This window comes from Oryctolagus cuniculus, chromosome 8 (genome assembly GCF_051225735.1).
Source record: "Oryctolagus cuniculus isolate XC-2025 breed Fujian yellow rabbit chromosome 8, ASM5122573v1, whole genome shotgun sequence".
NCBI classification, from domain to species: Eukaryota; Metazoa; Chordata; class Mammalia; order Lagomorpha; family Leporidae; genus Oryctolagus; species Oryctolagus cuniculus.
Genome location: NC_142874.1, coordinates 100,465,428 through 100,487,004, shown reverse-complemented (window position 1 = coordinate 100,487,004; position 21,577 = coordinate 100,465,428). Strand labels below are relative to the sequence as shown.

At 37.8% G+C, this 21,577-nt stretch overlaps 1 protein-coding gene across 16 annotated transcripts in view; it reads left to right on the top strand.

Annotated features, from left to right (window-relative positions):
* The window catches only part of PDLIM5 (PDZ and LIM domain 5), a 222,817-nt gene that overhangs the window by 69,203 nt on the left and 132,037 nt on the right, over positions 1 to 21,577 (top strand). For all 16 annotated transcript variants that reach the window (XM_089302614.1, XM_008267586.5, XM_008267585.5 and 13 more), the window contains exon 3: positions 6,672 to 6,823. In XM_089302614.1, coding sequence (XP_089158740.1) covers positions 6,672 to 6,823 — 152 coding nt within the window. The remainder of the gene's footprint in view (positions 1 to 6,671; positions 6,824 to 21,577) is intronic.

Below are 21,577 nucleotides of genomic sequence, written 5' to 3'. Positions count from 1 at the left end.
GCAACTATTCAGACTTGCAAAAACAGTAAATGAGCTATGTAAGTAATGAGTGACCTTGTATTCTTTTCCTTGGCTGCTCACAATTCGTAATAATGCTACAACCCATCCAATTAAGAGAAAAGAAGCATTTATCTCTCTAATAAGTGTCTTGAGGAAGATAAATTATATTCATGGAAATATTCATTAAGGTGCTACCCTTCCACAAGCACTAAATTTGTTTCTATGCATTCAGTATTTTGCACTGCATGCAGCATTTGTTCAGGCTCTTCATGCCCCTAAGTTTAAATTGTTTGAGTTTTAGGAAGCCTAGGTAGAGAATATTAAAGATGGTTACAGGTTTAGAAAAGATGTCAATGTTGAAAATCTAAAATGATTAATGTTACTAAGCTAAAAAAAATACTGGAAACCAAAGGGAGTTTGTGTGGCAGTTTGAATGTATGAAAGATTATTCACATGGCAATGGGCATTTATCTCCCTTTTTGCTGATTAGTTAGGAAAGGATTGAGATTAAGTACTGTTAAGCACTTCCAAACATTTGTTAGAAAAATTAAGTTTCCAAGGGAAGTTGTAGCATCTGTTTGGAGGCCTTAGAATAACCACATATTACAAGCTATCCAAAATAGATTGGTTTTGTTCTACTGGAAAAATTCTTAGCTTTTGACTATACTTACGTGAGTTTAGTCTAATTCTTAAGATTTCACTTTTTGGATTAGAATGTGTTTTTCTCTCTTTGTTAGTAAATAAAGAATATGCAGACTTCAAAAAAGTTTGTGGAAAGTGGAATTAAAAGGATATTTTGGTTCAAAACTATTGAAACCTATGCATACAAGGGGCCTTCAAAATGCTCATGGAAAATGCGTATTATGAACAAAAGATAGATGATGTTCAAAATTTTGGGACCAAAAAACCTTTTGATTGTATTTTCTTTGAACGTTTTGAAGTGGTCCCATAATTCTACTAGAATTTAACATAGTAAATAGATACACTTATTTATTAATTTTTATTTGTTATCTAATAAAAGAGTTTTCTAAAGCATACAGTAGTCAAAGGCAAAGCTTTTGGAGAAGGGAAGATTACAAACATGATCCCTGATGTATGGAGCTTGTTTTGAATTTGGAAACAGATTGGTGACAAATGACAGATTCCTTGTATTTCAGTCTTCCACCTTGTTCTAATTTTTTTTTTAAAGATTTACTATTCACTTGAAAGTAATCTATTTACTTGAAAGTCAGAGTTACACACAGAGAGAAGGAAAAGTGGGGGAGGAGGGGATTTCCATCTGCCGGTTCACTCCCCAATTGGCTGCAACGGCCAGAGCTGCACCGATCCGAAGCCAGGAACCAGGAGCTTCCTCTGGGTCTCTCATGCGGGTGCAGGGGCCCAAGGACTTGGGCCGTCCTCCACCGCTTTCCCAGGCCATAGCAGAGAGCTGGGTTGGAAGTGGAGCAGCCGGGACTCGAACCGGCGCCACATGGGATGCTTCCACTGCAGGTGGTGGCTTTACCCTCTCCGCCACAGCACCATCCCCAGCCTTGTTCTAAATTGTTACAAGCAAAAGACATTTGAAACTTTTCCAACCTTTTATAAAAAGGGAGTTGACATGATTAGAACGTTCCAGTGTTAGCAGAAGTAGGGCCATTAGAATGGAAATGTGAAGATGGAGGAAAAGGAGAAGAATATGGAGACTCTGAAGGTAGGGTAGGTCTTCAGAAAACTCTTAGGCTAATTAGGCAACAGTAAGTAAGGTCAAGGTGAAAGTTAATGGACTGGCATGGGAGAGGAATGGGAGAATTGATAAAGTCTGGTAATTTTCCTAGATGTGGTACCCATGGAAGTGGTAGAATCCATGGGACTATCTGAAAATAAGGGAGGCATTTAGAATAAAAGTAGCCCCCGGGCCAACGCTATGGTGCAGTGGGTTAAAGCCCTGGCCTGAAGCACCAGCATCCCGTATGGGTGCTGGTTTTAGTCCTGGCTGCTCTTCTTCTGATCTAGCTCTCTGCTATGGCCTGGGAAAGCAGTACAAGATGGCCCAAGTCCTTGGGCCCCTGCACCCACATGGGTGACCATGAAGAAGCTCCTTGCTCCTGGCTTCTCGCTTCAGATCGGCTCAGCTCCGACCATTGCGGCCATCTGGGGAGTGAACCAGCAGATGGAAGACCTTTCTCTCTGTATCTACCTCTCTCTGTAACTCTGTCTTTAAAATAAATAAAATAAATCTTTAAAAAAAAGAATAAAAGTAGCCCCATAAGAGTGTTTAGGTCAGTGTTTAAGCCATATATGCACCTATGCATATATCTCATATCTGAGTGATTGAATTGAGACCCAGCTCCATTTCTGATCCAGCTTCTGGTTGATGCACATCCTAGGAGGCAGCACGTGATGCCTTAAGAACTTGGTTCCCTGACACTCACATTGGAGACCTGGACTGGGTTCTGGATTCCTGGCTTCAGCTGGTCCAGCTCCCAGCTGTTACGGGCATTAGGCAGTGAACCAGTGTTTGGAAGATATTTTTCTCTGTCTTTACAAAAGTGAAAAATATGTAAGTTTTTTAAATTAAAAAGGCTGTAAATAAATGAAAATAAAAGCATTAGAAGTCAGTAATTCTGAGCATTTGGTTTTCAACGTCTTGAGATGTGGTAGGCTCTCAGATTCTAGTAGGCAGCTGGAGCAAGGTAATTCAAAAAGTTTATCTAGTTATTACATTTTCTTTGATTTATTCTTTCTAATTTGTTCATTATCTTTATTTTACCACTAGAATGGGAATATTTGAATTGTTTCTGTTGGATACATATAGAGTGAATGCCTGTAGATTTTACTGTTTTCAGTAAAATGAGAATGGTAAAAGTAACTTAGGTGCATTTCATTTCTGGTTAGCTTTTTTTTTTTTTTATGCTTGCTCTTCTTCAAAACTAGGATAAATTGTGTTTATAGTTTCTTTCATTATCAAAATCCCAATTTTTATTCCTTTGCTGAACTTAATAGACGATAGATATCCCTTTGTACCACCCACAAAGTTTTACAGATTTGACTTTTATTTTGGGGTTATAGCTATAACTTTATACAACTAGCTCACAGATAAACTTTTAAACTAGCAGCAGCTGTAGGAGGCCTTTGAGATTACCTAGTACTGCCCCCACATTTCTCATGTTAGTAAAACAAAGCCAAGGGAGTAATAACAGTCAATACTTATTGAGCTCTTATGTCTTGTAATAACTATAACAACCCTTTAATTTGAGTGAAGTGACCTTCCCATAGTCCTATACAAAATGAATAGCATAGCTGTCCTAAGGAATTGTTTTCTTTGTAAATCTACTTCATTATTTAAATAATTTAATTCTGTGTAGAGAGAACAATTAATATTTTCTTTTTTTTAATTTTTTTAAAAATTTTGTTTTAATCAAGTAACATAGCTGTTTGGAACAGGAAATTTTAAGACAGTTCAATTGAGCAGTGAAGGATCACTCTATTAGAATACCCTCCATGAATAAAATTCAATAGATTACGTGAATTGGAATTCCACTGGAAATTTGGCACCAGACTGAACATTAGTCCAAGCCAAAATTTTCTCTTTAGTGTTGAGAAGCCCTAAACATATTTTCCTTCAGGTTAAAAGTAAATAGCTCTATAATAGAACCTCATTAGCTTGACACTGTTGAGTGCAACTTAGCTTAGGTCACCAGGATCTCCTATGGGTATTTCAGTTGATGAAAGCAAACTGGCCGTACAGCAGAATTTGAAACCTAGGTGACATGCGTTTGCAAAACTCCCCTCTTTGGTGTGACACAGCACATTCCATCCAGGTATATGGCTCCTGTTCCACTCTCATCAGAATCTACCAAAGGCAGTTGTAAATAAACTCTCAAATAAGATTGCGAGGTTTCAGTTCCTTAAAATATCAAGCTAACAAGGCTTTATTTTATCAAATGTCTGTATAATTTCAATGTGAAAAATTTTTTTACATACATTTGTTAAAGTCTCATAATCTGTGAGATGGCAGAATTTTTCTTGGTACCTTATGTCTGTTTCTGAGATTACACACACACACACATACACACACATGTATATTCTTGCTGTGGGTACTTTTTTCTTATTCATTTCAAGAACTCTGTCAATCACTTGTTAATATGTTGGTTTCAAATTATATATATATATATATTTTAAAAGATTTATTTTATTTATTTGAAAGAGTTACAGAGAGAGGTAGAGGCAGAGAGAGAGGTCTTCCGCTGGTTCACTCCTCACATGGCCGCAATGGCCAGAGCTGCACCAATCAGAAGCCAGGAGCTTCTTCCAGGTCTCCCACGTGGGCGCAGGGGTCCAAGGACTTGGGCCATCTTCTACTGCTATCCCAGGCCATAGCAGAGAGCTGGATTGGAAGAGGAGCAGCCGGGACTAGAACCAGCACCCATGTGGGATGCCGGTGCTTCAGGCCAGGGCTTTAACCCGCTGAGCCACAGCACCGGCCCTGTATTAGATTTTAGTTTTTCTTAGTTTCACTATTTAAAACAAGTCAAAGATTTTGCCCGTGTTGAATAATAAATGTTGTGGCATCCATTCATTTAGCATATATTGTGTTACATGGGAAGGAAACAGACATGGTTCCAGATGTGATGCATCTAGCAGTCAATAGTGTTTTCTTGATTTAAAAAAAATTTTTTTAAGATTTTATTCATTTATTTGAAAGGCAGAGTTAGAGAGGGAGGGAGAGAGAGGGACTCCTCCATTTACTCTTTCACTCCCCAAATAGCTACAACCCCCAGGGCTGGGCCAAGCTGAAGCAGGGAGCCGTTAGGTTCATCTGGGTCTTCCATATGAATGCAGTGACTCAAGGACTTGGGTACTTTCTTTCCTTGCACACTTTTCAGGTGCATTAGCAGGGAGCTGGAACAGAAGTGGAGCAGCCAGTAATCGAACTGGTGAACATATGGGATGCTGGCACTGCAGGCTGTGCTTTACACATTACACCACAGCACTGGTCTTTATTTTGTTGATTTTTATTTTTTAAAAATTCTTTTTTTATTTGTTTGAGAGGCAAAGTTACAGACAGAGGGAGAGACAGAGAGGAAGTTCTTTCTTCTGCTGGTTCACTCCAATGGCTGCAATGGCCAGAGTTGGGCCGATCTGAAGCCATGAGCTAGGAGCTTCTTCTGGGTCTCCCATGTGGGTGCAGGGGCCCAAGCACTTGGACTGTCTTCCACTGCTTTCCTAGGCTGTAAGCAGAGGGCTGAATTGGAGGAGAGGCAGCTGAGACACGAAGGGTGCCCATAGGGGATTTCTGGCACCACAGGTGGAGGCTTAGCCACAGCACCGGCCCCGATTTTTATATCTAAGTACTTGTTTTCGTGTACTGGAACTGATCTTCCTGATAATCATTTTTAAATAAAGATTTTGATAATTGATGGCAGTCAAAACCTGACTGAACATACAATGGCTATTCTATCACTTTGCTTCCAAAGTATGAAATGTAGCACTCAGTTCTTATTCAGTGATCTGAGGATTTTGTTTTGTGTTTGTTCTTGTTATCAAACTTTTTAGTAAAATATTCTCAAAGTGTTAATTTTTTGAATTGTACAAAATACACATAATATAAAGTTAGTCATTTTAATTATTTTTAAGTATACAATTCAGTTGTGGTACCTGAATGCTTTCACAGTGTTGTACAGTCATCAGTACCATCTATTTCTACAACTTTTCCAGCATACCAAATAGAAAGTGTATATAAAACCTTTGGTTTCAAGTGTTAGAGGAATATTGATTACTTCTATTTCTTTCTTTTTTGGGGTCCAGTCTCACTTATTTTCCAATATTCAGTGTGATCTGCTTGTTTTTATTGAATGCTGAACTTACCACTTGATTTAGAATGGTTTCTTTTGATTTGTGTTTGTTTCAGTTTCTAGAGGTATTTGAAAGTTGCATCATCTTTCATTTTGTTGTAATTTTATGTTTGCTTCTTTCAAAGGTATACACATAAAATTTGAAGGAGCTCAAACTAAATAATGCAAACAGATACAAAATTTTATTGAGCAAGGAAAGAAAGATTAGTTACTAAGGACTATGATAACAAAAAAATCCAGGCAGTCTCATACAATGGTTTCCTTCCCTTCCTGCTAAAAGCCTACAGCAGGAAGCACACCCAGAGTAAAAGATATTTGGGCCTGTGATCTAAAAGAATTCCGTCCCCAAACACTGGCTACAAATCGGACTCAACAGGAAGGACTACTGTTCAGTAGACCCTCTTTCTCTATTATTCTTTGTGTTGAAACAAAAATGCAGCTGTTTGAAGATTTAAAAAGTTACTTTTAAAAGTATAGACATCCTATTTAGGTTACATTCTTTTTCTCCTGCTAAAATGTGAAATCTCCTAAGTCTATATCTTTCTTGTTCACTATGGTCACATAGTACTGTTGCCCAATAAAGAAAAGGACACATTATAAAGGACCTTTTCTCAGAAAAGAATATCAGATTTTTATAGAACAAATAAGAATTTAAGAAAATAGTCTTTAACATTATTTGAATTGTACCTTTACATTGGTAAACAAGATAATATTGTGTTACTCTAATATATTAATATAAATTTCTTTTGTATAAGTGAAAATATAATTTTATCTGCTTCTATTCTTCTTTCTTTTTTAAAGAGTGACATTCTTAATGAAACATGTTTCTTTCAGCTGAAAGATGGCGGCAAGGCATCCCAGGCCAATGTGAGAATAGGTGATGTGGTTCTCAGCATCGATGGAATAAGTGCGCATGGAATGACTCATCTTGAAGCCCAGAACAAGATTAAGGGTTGTACAGGCTCTTTGAATATGACTCTGCAGAGGTAAATTGCATTTTGTTTGGCTCTGAGAGAGAAAACAGCACTGAGGAATGTGTTTTTCATGTCTGATTGATGATGTTAACTCAGAGGCAGCTTCTACTCCCATTGTTTCAGGTAGATAAATAAAAAAATAGATCTTAAACTGGATAGTAGAGCAGTATGAAAATGCTGAAACCTTTGGACTATTTCCCAATTAAGAGGCATGTATTCACATACTCGTAAAAATTAGATGCACAATGTCAGAGAATTCAATAATTTTTGAAATTTCTTAGTGGAGTATAGGCTAAGAATTCTTATCATAGTGAAATTCTCGGCTTTAATAGTCTGAACAGTCTATTAGAGAGTATTTTTTTGAAGTATGGTTTGGCTTTCCTTAGTTTGTGTCTTCCATTTTTTTTGTTTTTGTTTTTCTGAGTAGAAAAGTTACTTTTAATATGTCAAGTTTTGGAACATCCCAATGTTTGATATGCATTAAAATTACCTGAAACACTTGTTAAAATTACTAATTCTTATACTGAATCAAAGTTGCTGAAAGTAAGGATCCAGATTTGTATTTGGTGAAATTTTCCGTTAATATAATGAATTATAAAATTAGAATTATTGCAGTATTTTAGAGGAAGAGAAAAGACAAAAGCAGTTGTGAGAGGATGATAGAATAATAGCTTTGAATCTTTAAAATTATAAGAAAGGTAGCATACAATAGGATCGTTTAGCAGTTAGTTCTGGAGAATTTGAAGCAAGTCTTGTTTTTGATGAATTTAAGTCAAATTTGTAAAACATCATTTATTCCCCACCCCTACCAAATCTCTTTGTCTCCCATAAATTATCATGAATATCGTGACTCTCTGAGAGAGGAACAGAATATGGGGAACCTTCTGAAGGTTTTTGGCATTGGGAACTTTGTATCTTGTGACCCCCTCTGAGACTGGTGTTCTGTGGAAAGCACTTGGGAATGCTTCTCTGTTTGCTCCTTCTGTTCAGGGATTGATGCTGATAGGCTTTATACGGTACTAATAATATTCGATTGCTTGATTGTCAGTTTGGTCTTAACAGGAAATTAATTTTTACAGCAATTATTTTTCGACTGATGTAGACTTACAAATCTTCTTTAATGTATAGTGACTTTCTAACTATTCTTTTTTTCTTTTCTTTTTTAATTCAAGGAAATCTGTTTCAGTGGATTAGTGCATCATGATTGTGTGTTTTAAATTTAATTTTGAAAGTATACATTTTGATGAAAACATAGGAAAGTAGTCATTGAGGAAAAACTATTATTAAAAAAATTGTTTTAGTAGTATACTTTAGTATACTTTCATACATTGAGATATGTAATACAAAAGTTAGTTTGACTTGAGATACCAGAAAACAAAACAAATATGGATGATGGGATGTTTCTTACATTCTAAAATTTTAGAAGTTTATGTAAGGCTGTGTATCATTTATTTTATACCAGTCTGCTTATTTTCACATTGTGCTCCTTATTTTATGACCTAGGACCCAGTATCATGTTTTCTGTTGAAAATATACTGGACTCCATAAGGATAGATGAAAACCAGATGTTACCCTGTTTGGATATATTTCTAATTTAAGAAATCTGCTACCAACTCTAATAAAGGCTCTTTTTGAGTTGCTAAATACAAAATCTAACAAACCAACTTGTTATAAATATTTGAGGATTCCACTTAAATCTTATCTGCATGTTTCTGAATATAGGTATTCAGGCACCAAAAACAAGAGGGAGAATTTTAGAGGTTCCTTGATTATTTGCTGTGACTCTCTTCATGTTTTTGAATGCTTTTTGTGTTAGATAATGTGTGCCTGTTTTGTACATTTAAGTTTGTACATTTAAGACAATTTGTACATTTAAGACAATTCATGGTATAAGATTGATAGTGCTACTAAAGTAATACTTTTGCCTTTTAAGGAAAAAATACAATGCTGGGGAGTTATCTTTGATTCTTTCCTATACGAAGGACATTGTCTCTTTATGTTATCTATCTCCTATCAACAAATATTTCTGAATGTGAACAGTGTCCTTAATTGGCCTCCAGTTATTCTTTTAGCACACTTCCCACCAAACTGCTCTGCATTCTATCAGACTGAACTGCCTACGACGTTACTGCCTTCACAACTCCTGTCTTTGTAAATGTGTTTTCTTCATGACTATGTAGTACACACCCCTACAGACTTTCTTTAGTCAGAGATACATTAAGGAAGTCCTTTCAAATGTTACTTGAGAAGAAGTGAATGAAAAGGATATTGAAGCAGAAGAGGCTGAGATGAACAGACGTGTGATTTTAGAGAATGTCTAGCCTCACTTGATCCAGCAGGAACTCGGGAACAAAACTGCACCATAGAATCTGTTGTGTCTTGAGGCAAGGGAACTGGGCTTTTTTGCTTCCTTCCATGCGTTTGTTAGTTACTGGCTACCACTTGTCCTGGAAGTGTGTGTGAGGGAGCCGATAGGAGAACTAGGAAGTAGCTGCGGTTGCTTCTGCAGAGTAGCCGGTGTGAATCGCTAAGAGCAATGCCAGGAGTATATCAGACCAGTGGAAGGGTTCCAGGACATTCAGGCTGGGCACCAACAGCATGTGCTGTGAAATTCTATCTAGACATGAGCCCCTGCTCAGAAGGTTATATTCTCTCTATTCTAGTTCTACTCAAACTCTCCACTCCAGATCCCTGGTGCTCAACCCTGAATACCATCTGTTCCATTTAGGACAGGTTTCTCACTGTGCCTCACATGCTTTTATGCCCTGTCATGAAACCCACCTCATCTGGCATGCTCACTGCTGATCCCTGCCGGTACATGCCCTCAGATCCACAGAACTCACGGTGAGCCTTGCTTCCTGCCCAGAGTCTCTTCCTAGTATTATAACTCATTCATTGTTTTCCCCTCTGAACCTGCATGAAACAGATTGTACCATTCACTTTAGCATTTAGTTATATACTGCGTATAATCAGGAATAACAAGGCTGTTTCTGTGAGTCATACACAAATAAACCTAATTAGTTAATGATCATACCCACTGCTGCCTATGTTATTAACTAATTATTCCATATGTTTTAGCTCTGTTACTCTAGCTAGACTCCTTGAAAGCAAAGACCATGCTTTTTTTACTGTCTTTATTTGTATATGGTTTTGTGTTTTCCATATCTAATAAATAATTGATAGACATTGGTGTTATCTACCAAAATTGGAGTAATTTTTTTATGCAAATGTGAGAGTGCTTCAAAAAAGTTCATGGAAATTGGAAATGAAATATGAGTTCATTTTGGTGCAAAAAATTTGAAATCAATCAATGAATAGCTTTTTCATATATTCCCCATTAACTTTTTGAAGACCTTGCATATCCATGGATTTCTTTTTTCTTTTTTTAAAATATTTTATTTATTTATTTATTTCAGAGGTAGAGTTACAGACAGAGAGAGGGAGAGAAAGAATGGTCTTCCATCTGCTGATTCAATCCCTAAATGGCTACAGTAGCTGGAGCTGACCAATCCGAAGCAGGAGTCAGGAGCTTCTTCTGGGTCTCTCATGCAAGTGCAGGGGCCCAAGCACATGGGCCATCTTCCACTACTTTCCCAGGCCATAAGCAGAGAGCTGGATTGGAAGAGGAGCAGCTGGGATGTTCTAACCAGTGCACAAATGAGATGCCGACACTACAGGTGGAGGCTTTGCCTACCATGCCACAACGCCTGCCCCATATTCATGGATTTCAGAGATGAGGTCAGGATGGTAATGGGAAATAGGTAGAGATAAATCATTGTAATGTTTGTAGTTAAATTTAAGGTTTTTGGGCCTATTAAAATGGTGAGAAAGCTTTGGAAAGTTGTAGCTTCTTAGCCAGATATGGAGCAGGGTTTGAAAATGAAATGATTTCATTACAGAAAAGGGAAGACAGGGAAGGAACAGACCAAGCCTTTAGAAATCCCTTCTTAGTGGAGGCACATAGCCTTTTCCTGTCCTCACTGGGGAAACAATGGATCATTACCATTGCTGCCAGACTCTGCTCACCTCCACCCAAGAATCCCCAGGAAAAGAATGTAAGGGAGAAACTCATTTTTGTTTTAGAATCAGCTACAAATTTTTTGTGAATTTTTTGCTTCAAATATTATTGCTAATATTGACTAATTTTTAAAAAATGTGTGTGGGTGCTTTTTTTTCTCTTTTGACTTCATCTGTTGAGTCAACCTCAATATCCTAAAATATGATTTTGATAAGAAAAAATAAGATAAAGATATTTGCTTGATTAAGGTTTTATAATTTTTATATCTTATCTAATTTAGGGGCATGAAATAATGTAAATATACTATCCTGTGATATCCTAAAAAATAAGTATTTTTTCATTCTACCCTGGGGATCTAATTAATGAAGAAGTGTGAAAAATTTTATCTTGATTTCTATTTCTTGAAAAGGATTGGAAAAACATTTTTTTTCTGCACCTGGAGTGAATTCTAGAAGTATTATTACTGGGCTATGAAAAATTCTATGTACAATTATTTTTCTTCTTTGAGAAATCAAGCCAGTAGTCTGCTTGTCTTTATCAGATACATTGTGCCTATGATTTTGATCCAAGTCAAAATGGACCATTTTTAAAATTACAGTATTTCAGCTAATAAGAGAAGAAAATTACTTTCACAAGCTTTGATGTCTATTAATTGCTAACCCTGAATAAGATTTAAAACTATTTATTTCAATAATTATCTACATAAGGAAACAGATAAACTTGCTGCTTACTGTATGATTTGGGGCAAGTCACTGTACTTTTCTTGACTATAAAATGAGGTCATGGGTCAGTCTAAATTCCCTTTTTGCAATAAAAATTCTGGTTCTTGTTCTAGTTTTTCAACTCTAAGTGGATAAGTTCCCTAGAGCTTGCTGTTAGATCAAACCAACTTATGTTTGCTTGTTTTGGCTGAGAGAATCAGGAAATTGGACTTTCTTCATTGGAGTTATCTTAAACTGTGCCAGGTTAACAAAGTGACTTGCACTATTCCCCTTACTTTAAGGTGAAGAATAGGTCAGATGGATATTCAAACAGAATTTAGAAAATTCTATATACTTTTATCCTTATTTTGTAATTTTAAATTAATCCTCATGGAAACTCTCTCTGCAGTTTTTTAATCATCCTTGTTTTTTATGTTACTGGTAGTGACATGCCTTTGGTTCTTTTTGTTTTTGTTCTTCAAACTTCATTTAGTGTATAATTTGTTATGATTGGAAGTGAAAGATCTAGAAGGATTGAGTTTTGAAAAATATTGGTGTACTTTCTTCCTGCCTCCCCCTTTTTCATCCTTCAAACAGTAAGAAAAAAATTGTCAGAGATCCAATAACTACTACAAATGAATGACAGGTTAGAATAATCCAGTAGGCACATTGAGTTACAAGGAAGAAAAGGAAAAAGTAGATTTTGTACCAGACTGAAAATGTTAGCCATCTTTTGTTTCATTTTAGCAGATTGTTTAATATCCTATTATTGTTAGCTTTATGGGTTCTACTCTACTATTTATTTCACTGATGATATAATGGAAGGAGGTTAGAAAGTATTTTTTAAATCAAAGTTTTCAGTTCTTTGTGTGAGATATTGTAATTAATGTAAATTAAAAGACATTTAGTTGGATTGTGTTTTCTTGTAATAATTGGAATTGGATAGCATTCCCTTGAAATTGATTATTTTCTAGGTTATTTCCTGTGCTTTTCTCATGTCTTTTCTGCAATTGAGCTTTCAATATGTTTTATTTGTTTATTGGTTTGGATTGGTTTTGTTTTTTTGTTTCATTTTAAAAGAAGAGTTATAGAGAGAGACAGAGAATCTTCCATCTGCTGATTCACACGCCAAATGGCTGCAGTGGCTGAAGCTGGGCCAGTCCTAAACCCAGGAGCTTCTTCCAAGTCTCCCAAGTACTTGGGCCATGGTCTGGTGCTTTCCCAGGCACATTATCAAGGAACAGGATCAGAAATGGGGCAGCCAGGACTTGAACTAGCTCCCATATGGTATGCCAGCACTGCAGGCTGTCTCTGTCTGTCTTCCTTTCTGTGTAACTGCCTTTCAAGTAAATAAAAAAAAAAATCTTTAAAAAAATCCTGTTTTTCATTTTTACTGTCATTTATCAGTATTCTATAATAAAGATTATATGTAAACTATTTCCTGTGTGCCTTGAAAAGACCCTAAATATATTAGAATGAAAGGAAAAGGGGTAGGGGAGACTAAGTAGATTATCAGGCCAGAAGATAGGAATATTCATTTGTATACTGTCTTGTGTATATGTTCCTGCTAAATCAGAATGTTATCTTTTGTTTGCCTTTCTCAAGTTTGTAAGCTTGTTGACAGTATTTGCTAATTTATTTCTATATTAAAGTTCGAAATCTTAGTCCTTTAGCAGGCTTCTATGAGTGCATTCCACAAGTAACTCAGGATTCAAGAATTTTTTGAAAATATATTTTGAGGACTATTTGCTCAATATGATACTTACTAGAAAAGGGACCAAAACTGTCAGCAAATCAGTAAGAAGCAAGTACCTCTTTTTTTTTTCTTCAATTTTGTAGGTTTAATGCCTCTTTTTTGAATACTTTATAGCAGTGTGACAATAAGATTTGCTTTGCTAAATATAAGTTGGTAGAATATATTTGGAATTTTTAAATTCAATTTGAATTTTACATTTTGAAAGTGCATTGCCTTTTTTTTTTTTTTTAATTTGTTTATTTACTACACGGTGTGGGGGGCGGTTTCTTCCATCTGCCGTTGCATTCCCAGTTGGCCGTGACGGCCGAAGCTGCTCCGATCTAAAGGTAGGAGTCAGGAGTTTCTTCAGGTCTCCCACGCGGGTGCAGGGGCCCAAGGACTTGGACTATCTTCTACTGCTTTCCCCAGAGTAGAGAGCTGGATCGGAAGTGGAGCAGCCAGGACTCAAACCCGTGCCCATATGGGATGCTGGCACTGCAGGCGGCGGCTTTATCCGTTACACTGCAGCACTGACCCCGAAAATGCATAGTATTAAAAATATGATTTATTCCTTTGAAGGAAAAAATCATTTCGATTTTTAAGATTTTGGGGGAGGACTCTAGGAAATAAAGATGTATAATTTTAAATATTTTAAACATTGTTTGGATTACACCTAAAATAATCTTTGTGAAAGAAAATTTTAATGTGTAGAATTATCTGTTGATACAGTTTTAAAGAAGGCCTACTAAAGATAGAAAAAAAAAAGGTGACTGGCAATGACATTGGTTTTGAAATTAGACAAACTTGGGGCAAAACCTGGTTCCATCACTTCCTAGTTCTGTGACCTTAGTCAGATATATAACTGAGTTTCAATTATTCATTTGTAAATAGGTTATAGTAATACCTGCCTTTTAGGGCTGTTATAAAATTTAAATGAAATAGAATAAAAGTGAAATAGCATGTGAAACGATCCTAGGGCATAATAATGATAACTTTTCTCTCCTTTCTTTCTCCTTTTCTGCTCAATTGATAAGTGAGTATTAATATAGTATCCATTGTGAAGTTACTTCTAGGTCATATTTGTTTTGTTTCTTAGCAACAAGCTGGGTGTGACTGAAGGGAAACAGAAAGTGAGAGGGAAGTCAGGTATGTAGTTATCTGAGAGAGTCAGAAAGATGATGATGCAAGTGTTAGGAGAAAGGTTGTTTAGTCAAGTGAGTGATTTTTTTTAATCATACAATTATAATTAAAGCTTTTTCAGAATGTAATGGATACACACATTATGCTAACTGCTAGCTGACTACTGCCTGGCATTCACAAATATTGTCTTTTTATTATTTATTTATTTATTTTTGACAGGCAGAATGGACAGAGAGAGATACAGAGAGAAAGGTCTTCCTTTACTGTTGGTTCACCCTCCAATGGCCGCTGTGGCCGGCGCATTGCACTGATCTGAAGGCAGGAGCCAGGTGCTTCTCCTGGTCTCCCATGGGGTGCAGGGCCCAAGCACTTGGGCCATCCTCCACTGCACTCCCTGGCCACAGCAGAGAGCTGGACTGGAAGAGGGGCAACCGGGACAGAATCCGGGGCCCCGACCAGGACTAGAACCCAGTATGCCTGCGCCGCAGGCAGAGGATTAGTGTATTGAGCCGAGGCGCCAGCCACAGATATTTTCTTAGTCAATAATTATATCCCATTGGCAGGAAAAACAGCTTTAGCAAAAAGAAACCAGTACACACCTAATCATGTTTATTTGCCTAACTCCCCTATTCTCAGTAAAGGAACAATGCAGATAAGATTCCTTTACTATGCATTGTTAGAAAGACCAATGAAATAAATGGTTTTTTCTTTTGCCATTAGTTCACCCTCCAAAGGCCACCGTGGCTGGCGTGCTGCGGCTGGTGCACCGGGCCTATCCGAAGGCAGGAGCCAGGAGCCAGGTGCTTCTCCTGGTCTCCCATGGGGTGCAGGGCCCAAGCACCTGGGCCATCCTCCACTGCACTCCCGGGCCACAGCAGAGAGCTGGCCTGGAAGAGGCTCAACCAGGACAGAATCCGGCGCCCCGACTGGGACTAGAACCTGGTGTGCCGGCACCGCAAGGCGGAGGATTAGCCTAGTGAGCCGCGGCGCTGACCCCAAATTCTTTTACTTCAAGTCATCTGAGCAGCATATTAAGATCAAGTAAAATCTCTAACTTCTTTTTTTTTTTTTTTTTTAAGATTTGTTTATTTGAAAGACAAAGTTACAGAGAGTGGCAGAGCCAGAGAGAGAGAGAAAGGTCTTCCATCCACTGGTTCACCTCCCAAATGGCTGCAACAGTCAGAACTGAGCTGATCCAAGCCAGGAGCCAGGAGCTTCTTCCGGGTCTCCCACATGGGTGCAGGGGCCCAAGGACTTGGGCCATCTTCTGTTGCTTTCCCAGACCATAGCAGAGAGCTGGATTAGAAGTGGAACAGCTGAGAATCGAACCAGCACCCATATGGAATGCTGGCACTTCAGGCCAGGGCTTTAACCCTCCAGAGTGCTACAGTGCCAGCCCCTCTAACTTCTGAACAGTATATTTGATGATACTTTTAGAAGAATTTTTCTCTTAAAACCTTTTGTTGGCCGGTGCTGTGGCTCAATAAGCTAATCCTCCACCTAGTGGCACTGGCACACCGGGTTCTAGTCCTGGTCAGGGTGCCAGATTCTGTCCTGGTTACGCCTCTTCCAGGCCAGCTCTCTGCTGTGGCCAGGGAGTGCAGTGGAGGATAGCCCAAGTCCTTGGGCCCTGCACCCCATGGGAGACCAGGATAAGTACCTGGTTCCTGCCTTTGGATCAGCGCGGTGCGCTGGCCGCAGCGTGCCGGCCGCAGCGGCCATTGGAGGGTGAACCAACGACAAAGGAAGACCTTTCTCTCTGTCTCTCTCTCTCTCACTGTCCACTCTGCCTGTCAAAACAAAACAAAACAAAACAAAACAAAAAACCTTTTGTCAACACTATCATTAATTACTGAGGTTTAGTTTTTAAAAATCTCCTAACATTGATCAAAACTTTAGACTTTTTTTTTTCAAGTTTACTTTATTTCTAATGGCTCTCAAGGGTAGATAAAAGGAGTAGTTTATGGTCTCTGCCTCTAAGGAATTTGTAATCTCTCCATTGGGATAAGATGAAACAGAAAGTGCTGCAGGGGTTCAGTGGACAGGATCCTATTCCAATGGGAAGATTTCAGGAGGAGCTGACACCTGGAAGAGGCTTTGAAGGAGAGAGGGGAAAATCCTTGGAGGAGTACCCTCTGAGGGAGTGTGGAGGGGACACGTTATCAGGGAGTATTAGGGTGAGCCTATTGACCACCTGGAAATGCGGAAAGGAATGAAAGGAAAGTGAGGTTAGCAGGCTTGTTTGTGTGCAGTCTAGACAATGGAGTATTGGTAAAAGTTTTGATCAAAAAAGTGACATTTTCAGAATGTCACTGAGACTGTTAAGAAGAAGGTAGAGAGAAACCAGAGACAGAGAAACTAGTCTTTCAGGTCTTGCAGTAACCTGGAAAGGTGGGGATTTGAAATAGAAAACAGAAGAGAAAGGAGGGAAATAGGATTTGTAAACAACTCAAAGAGCCACAGCCATGGTCCAGCTATGAGAGATGTGGGAGGAGATAAACTGCTTGATTCTTAGCTGGCTTGACCCAGTCTAAGAGTTCTGCTCCATTCACCTTGCCTTTTTTTTTTTTTTTTTTTTTTGACAGGCAGAGTGGACAGTGAGAGAGAGAGAGAGAAAGGTCTTCCTTTGCCGTTGGTTCACCCTCCAATGGCTGCCGCGGCCGGCGCACCGCGCTGATCCGAAGGCAGGAGCCAGGAGCCAGGTGCTTCTCCTGGTCTCCCATGGGGTGCAGGGCCCAAGCACCTGGGCCATCCTCCACTGCACTCCCGGGCCACAGCAGAGAGCTGGCCTGGAAGAGGGGCAACCGGGACAGAATCCGGCGCCCCGACCGGGACTAGAACCCGATGTGCCGGCACCGCAAGGCGGAGGATTAGCCTAGTGAGCCGCGGCGCCGGCCCCATTCACCTTGCTTTTTTACTCATTGTGATCAGGCTTCTGCTCGCTCATGTTGTGAAATTGCTTCTTACTTAAATGACTCAAATTCCTCAAACTTAGCATAGTCAAAACTGAGTTCTGTGCTTTGTTTCAGAAATGGGTGTCTCTTACTGCTTTACTTGTCCTGGTGAATGGTCCTAGGATTCCCTCCAGCACCCAGATCAAAAAGACTGGTGTTGCCTGAGCCTCCCACATTTATCTCCAAACACCTGTTCCTTTGTAAATGTCTCAAAACAGACTGTCCATGAATAGAGTTGAATAAATTAGCATGGCATCCAATCTTGATGGTGGGGAAAGCAAAGCTCTTATTCTTAATCATAAATGAAAATGTTCCCAATCCATCAGTTCAACATGCACTAATTAAACACTTGCTGTTCTGACCACTGGAGCTAGAAAAAAGTCCTCAACTTCCTTTTTGTTGTGTCAATCATTTCATGGACAGCCCTTCCTCTACCACATTAAGATAACAATTTTTAAAAAAGATTTATTGAAAGGCAGAGTTACAGAGAAAGAGAAAGAGAGAGAGAGAGATCTCTTCCATCCTCTGATTCACTCCCCAAATGGCTGCAATGACCCAAGCTGGGCCCATCTGAAGCCAGGAGCTTCTTTTGGGTCTCCCACATGGGTACAGGGCCCAAGTTCTTGGGACATCTTCTGCTGCTTTCCCAGGCCCATTAGTAGAGAGCTGGATCAGAATTGGAGCACAAGGGACTCGAATCTGTACCCATATAGGATGCTGGTGCCACAGGCAGTGGCTTTACCCACTACATCACAGCACCAGTCCCAAGATAACAATTGTATTGTTAGTAGCAGCAGTTTTTGTCAATAACATATTGCAGTTTTAAATGTAGAGGTTTATATATATATACACACACACACAAACACACACACATATATATACATATATTTATATTTGTTTATTTAATAATCCAAAAATATACATGATCAAAGCAGACTTTATTCATGGATTCCTTGTGAAAACTTAAAACTGTTGCTAATTACCTCTAGCTATCTCAAGTGTGGTTCAAATTGGCAAAATTGGCCAAAAATATTTTAAGCTATCTGAAGGTAGAAAGAGGAGGAGGCAGATTTTGAGCAGTCAGCATAAAGGTGGGGTAGGAAGTAAAAAGACATAAAGTATAGGACAGTTAAAGGCATAACATGGGAAGATTGTCCTGACTGCATCTGCCAATTAAAAGAAGCTTGATTCTACAACATTGGATCCCACCAAATTAACCTAGCCTTTATTAGTATTTTAAAAATGGAAAAAGCTTAATTTAAGAGGTTTTAAATTGCTTCATTGTATTAAATGATGTAGCACACTCACCAATAAGTGGTAACAAGGTTACACCAACTCTTCAAAAACAGACCAAATGTATATTTATTACATATCCCCGTGTGTACCACCTGGCTTGAACGTAGAAGATACTCAGTACACACTTATTACCTTAGGTTGTGCAGAATGCCACTTTTATGAATACAGCAAGTTTTGCTACTTTGGCATGACAAGTTTAGAAATCATTCACATGAAGTGAATAGCAGCAGTCTTCTTAGAATTCCAAATAAAACATTTTTGTCCATAGCTTCAAGAGCTTTTGAAAGGATTGAAATGCAAGTCATTCCCAACTGTTTTCCAGTGGCTGCTGTTGCTATTATGGTCTCAAAGACTGAAATAGCTTAGGCTTTATGTGAGTTGAAAAGTAAATGAGAGTGATTGGCTGTGCAAAACACATGTGAAGCAAAGTAAACTGTCGAACTTTTTATTTACCTTTATTTAGTGTTTTAAAGCCTACTTTTTCACTTAAATCCTTATAAATAAGTTCCTAAATGTTAGGAGTCCTTCCTATTAATTTATTTTTTTACTTGGCCACAATCCCTGTTAATAGACTTTCTCTGAAATTGAAATGTATATAAAAAGTTTTTCATTTACTTTTTACTTTTGTGTGCAAATAATGATTTTTCTACATCTTCATGCCATCTCTTGAAATACAGAAATTAAAACATTTTTATTAGTCATTTTAATTTACTGGATAATACAGGAAGGGTTCATTTCATATTCCAATAAAAATTCATATTATATTTCTGAATTCTGATACCTCATTTAATCAAGTATGCCTTTATTTTGGCTGTTTTGGCTGAAGTTTATGGAACTGTTTTCCTGTGTAATTCATCCTGTAACAATGAATGTAAGGGACTTTCCAGATTGTTTTGTTTTACTGGAATTATGTTATATAGGCTAGGCTTTGAAATAATGGATTACTTAGTAGTCCAGAATGTTTTTGTTATTGTGAGAGTATTTTTGATTACCAAATTATTCTTACAGCTAAGGAAGATATTTTTATATTTGAGAGATAAGTTAGTTAATTACCTCTCGCAAACAGGATTTTAATCCCTGTGACAAATTAAAATTATATATTTTTCCCAATTCAAATATCCTATTGTGTTTTGTATAAATTTTATTTTCTAGTGAGAAGCTTGATTCATTGTAGTGTGGTAAAGAATTATCAGCACAACAAGGATCAAAGATAAATTGTTCCTTTAGTGGAACTTTGCTGTGATTTTTAGAAAAACTTATTTTTTATGTCAGTTCTAATGCTATATAATGTGTAGAGTTGAAATGATTTTAGTTACACAGAAAGTATTCCCTTTTTAATTTAATTATTCAAAAAAGCTGTTATCAGATTTTATAATGTTCTGGTTTCTAAGAAATACAGTTTTTTTTTTCTGAGACGGGAAAATGTGTGAAAGCTGTTAGGAAAGCAGTTTTAATTGTTTCTTAGTACATAGTAGGAATGTCATAAGTAGAACATATTAAAGAGCAAGAAACTTGCCTTTTAAATTCTTGCTCTAATGAGTTAGTGAACTAGGAATGTAATCTATGTTAATCATTTACTCTTACTAGTGACATATGGTGGAAGATATCATTCTGCTTATGGAGTCTAGTACTTGAAAGTCACACAGTTTGTAAGTAAATAAGGCAGAATTCAATCTCAGGACTGTTTCCCTCCAGAAATAATGATTTTCCTACATCATCTTGGTGTCTCAAATACAAACATTAATACATAATCTTGTTCCACAGTCATTAATAAATGGCTGTTGTCTAAAAGTTCATTTTACATTTCTAAATACATCACAATAAGGATTTGGCCATTAAATGTATTTCATAGGTAGCAGGGAAAGGGGCAGTTATGGAGACATTTGTTTGACATTCCAGTGTCAAATTCCATGGAATACACTAACAATCAGGGCTCTTTGAAAAATTTCATGTTCTTAGAAGCTCACAGAGTATTCCAGCTGCATATTACCTCGTTCATTCCCCTAGCAGCTCTAATGTGTGCATTTTTCTAATAAGTCAAAGCAGCTTTAATACCATCTTCATCTGTGAAACAGTTTTTCAGTTGAATTAAAATGCATGACTAAATGTAAATATAGAGAACCGACTTCATAGATTCACAGGAATTTAGAGTTTGAGGCAGCTATCAACCAGCAGAGCCCTCACTCCACCAACCCCATTTGTCTCTATTTGTACTTTGAGATTTCCTTTTGATCTGTGTTAAAGAATACACATGCAGCTCTGTGAGAGCTCTGTCACAGTAGTGAGTCTGGAATTGGAGTTGTGCAGTGGAGGAGGGAAGGAGGAACAACAGGTACTAGCCTGTGCATTTAACTTTCCCATCCTGCATGCTTGTGGCCCCTCGCTCTTTTGCATTCCCCTTCTTTTTATGGTCTAATTACAATGTTCTTTTAGCCATCTAATCAGTGTCTTATGTTTTGACTGGGGAATTCTGGATTTAGTGGTAAATTGCTTTATAGCAAATACCATAATTCTCAAGGAAACCAGCATGTTTTCCATTTTTCTTCAACCTTTTTTAAAGTTTATTACTTTCTAGCATTTCTTTCTTTTTTTAGAGCCTCAAAATGACCCTATCTAACTGTATATCTGGAGCTTGAATAGACCATACATAACTGAATTACAGAAACAGAAAGAAACATGTTTTTTCAGCTTTCAATGGACATAGAGACAAAAATACTGAAGCATAGCCCGCTGCTTTAGGTCAAGGTGAAGGATGATGGCAGGATGGAGCAGGGTAGCATTTTTTCTGTCTCCTGAGATTTGAAGTTTAAAAAGGAAGAATGTTTAAAACTAGCAACAGTGAGAAAGTTTCCTGGGATCCTAGCACAGAAGGATTCTGTGATTCAAATCCTGGGAAGTTGGAACAAAAAAGTATCTGATGTC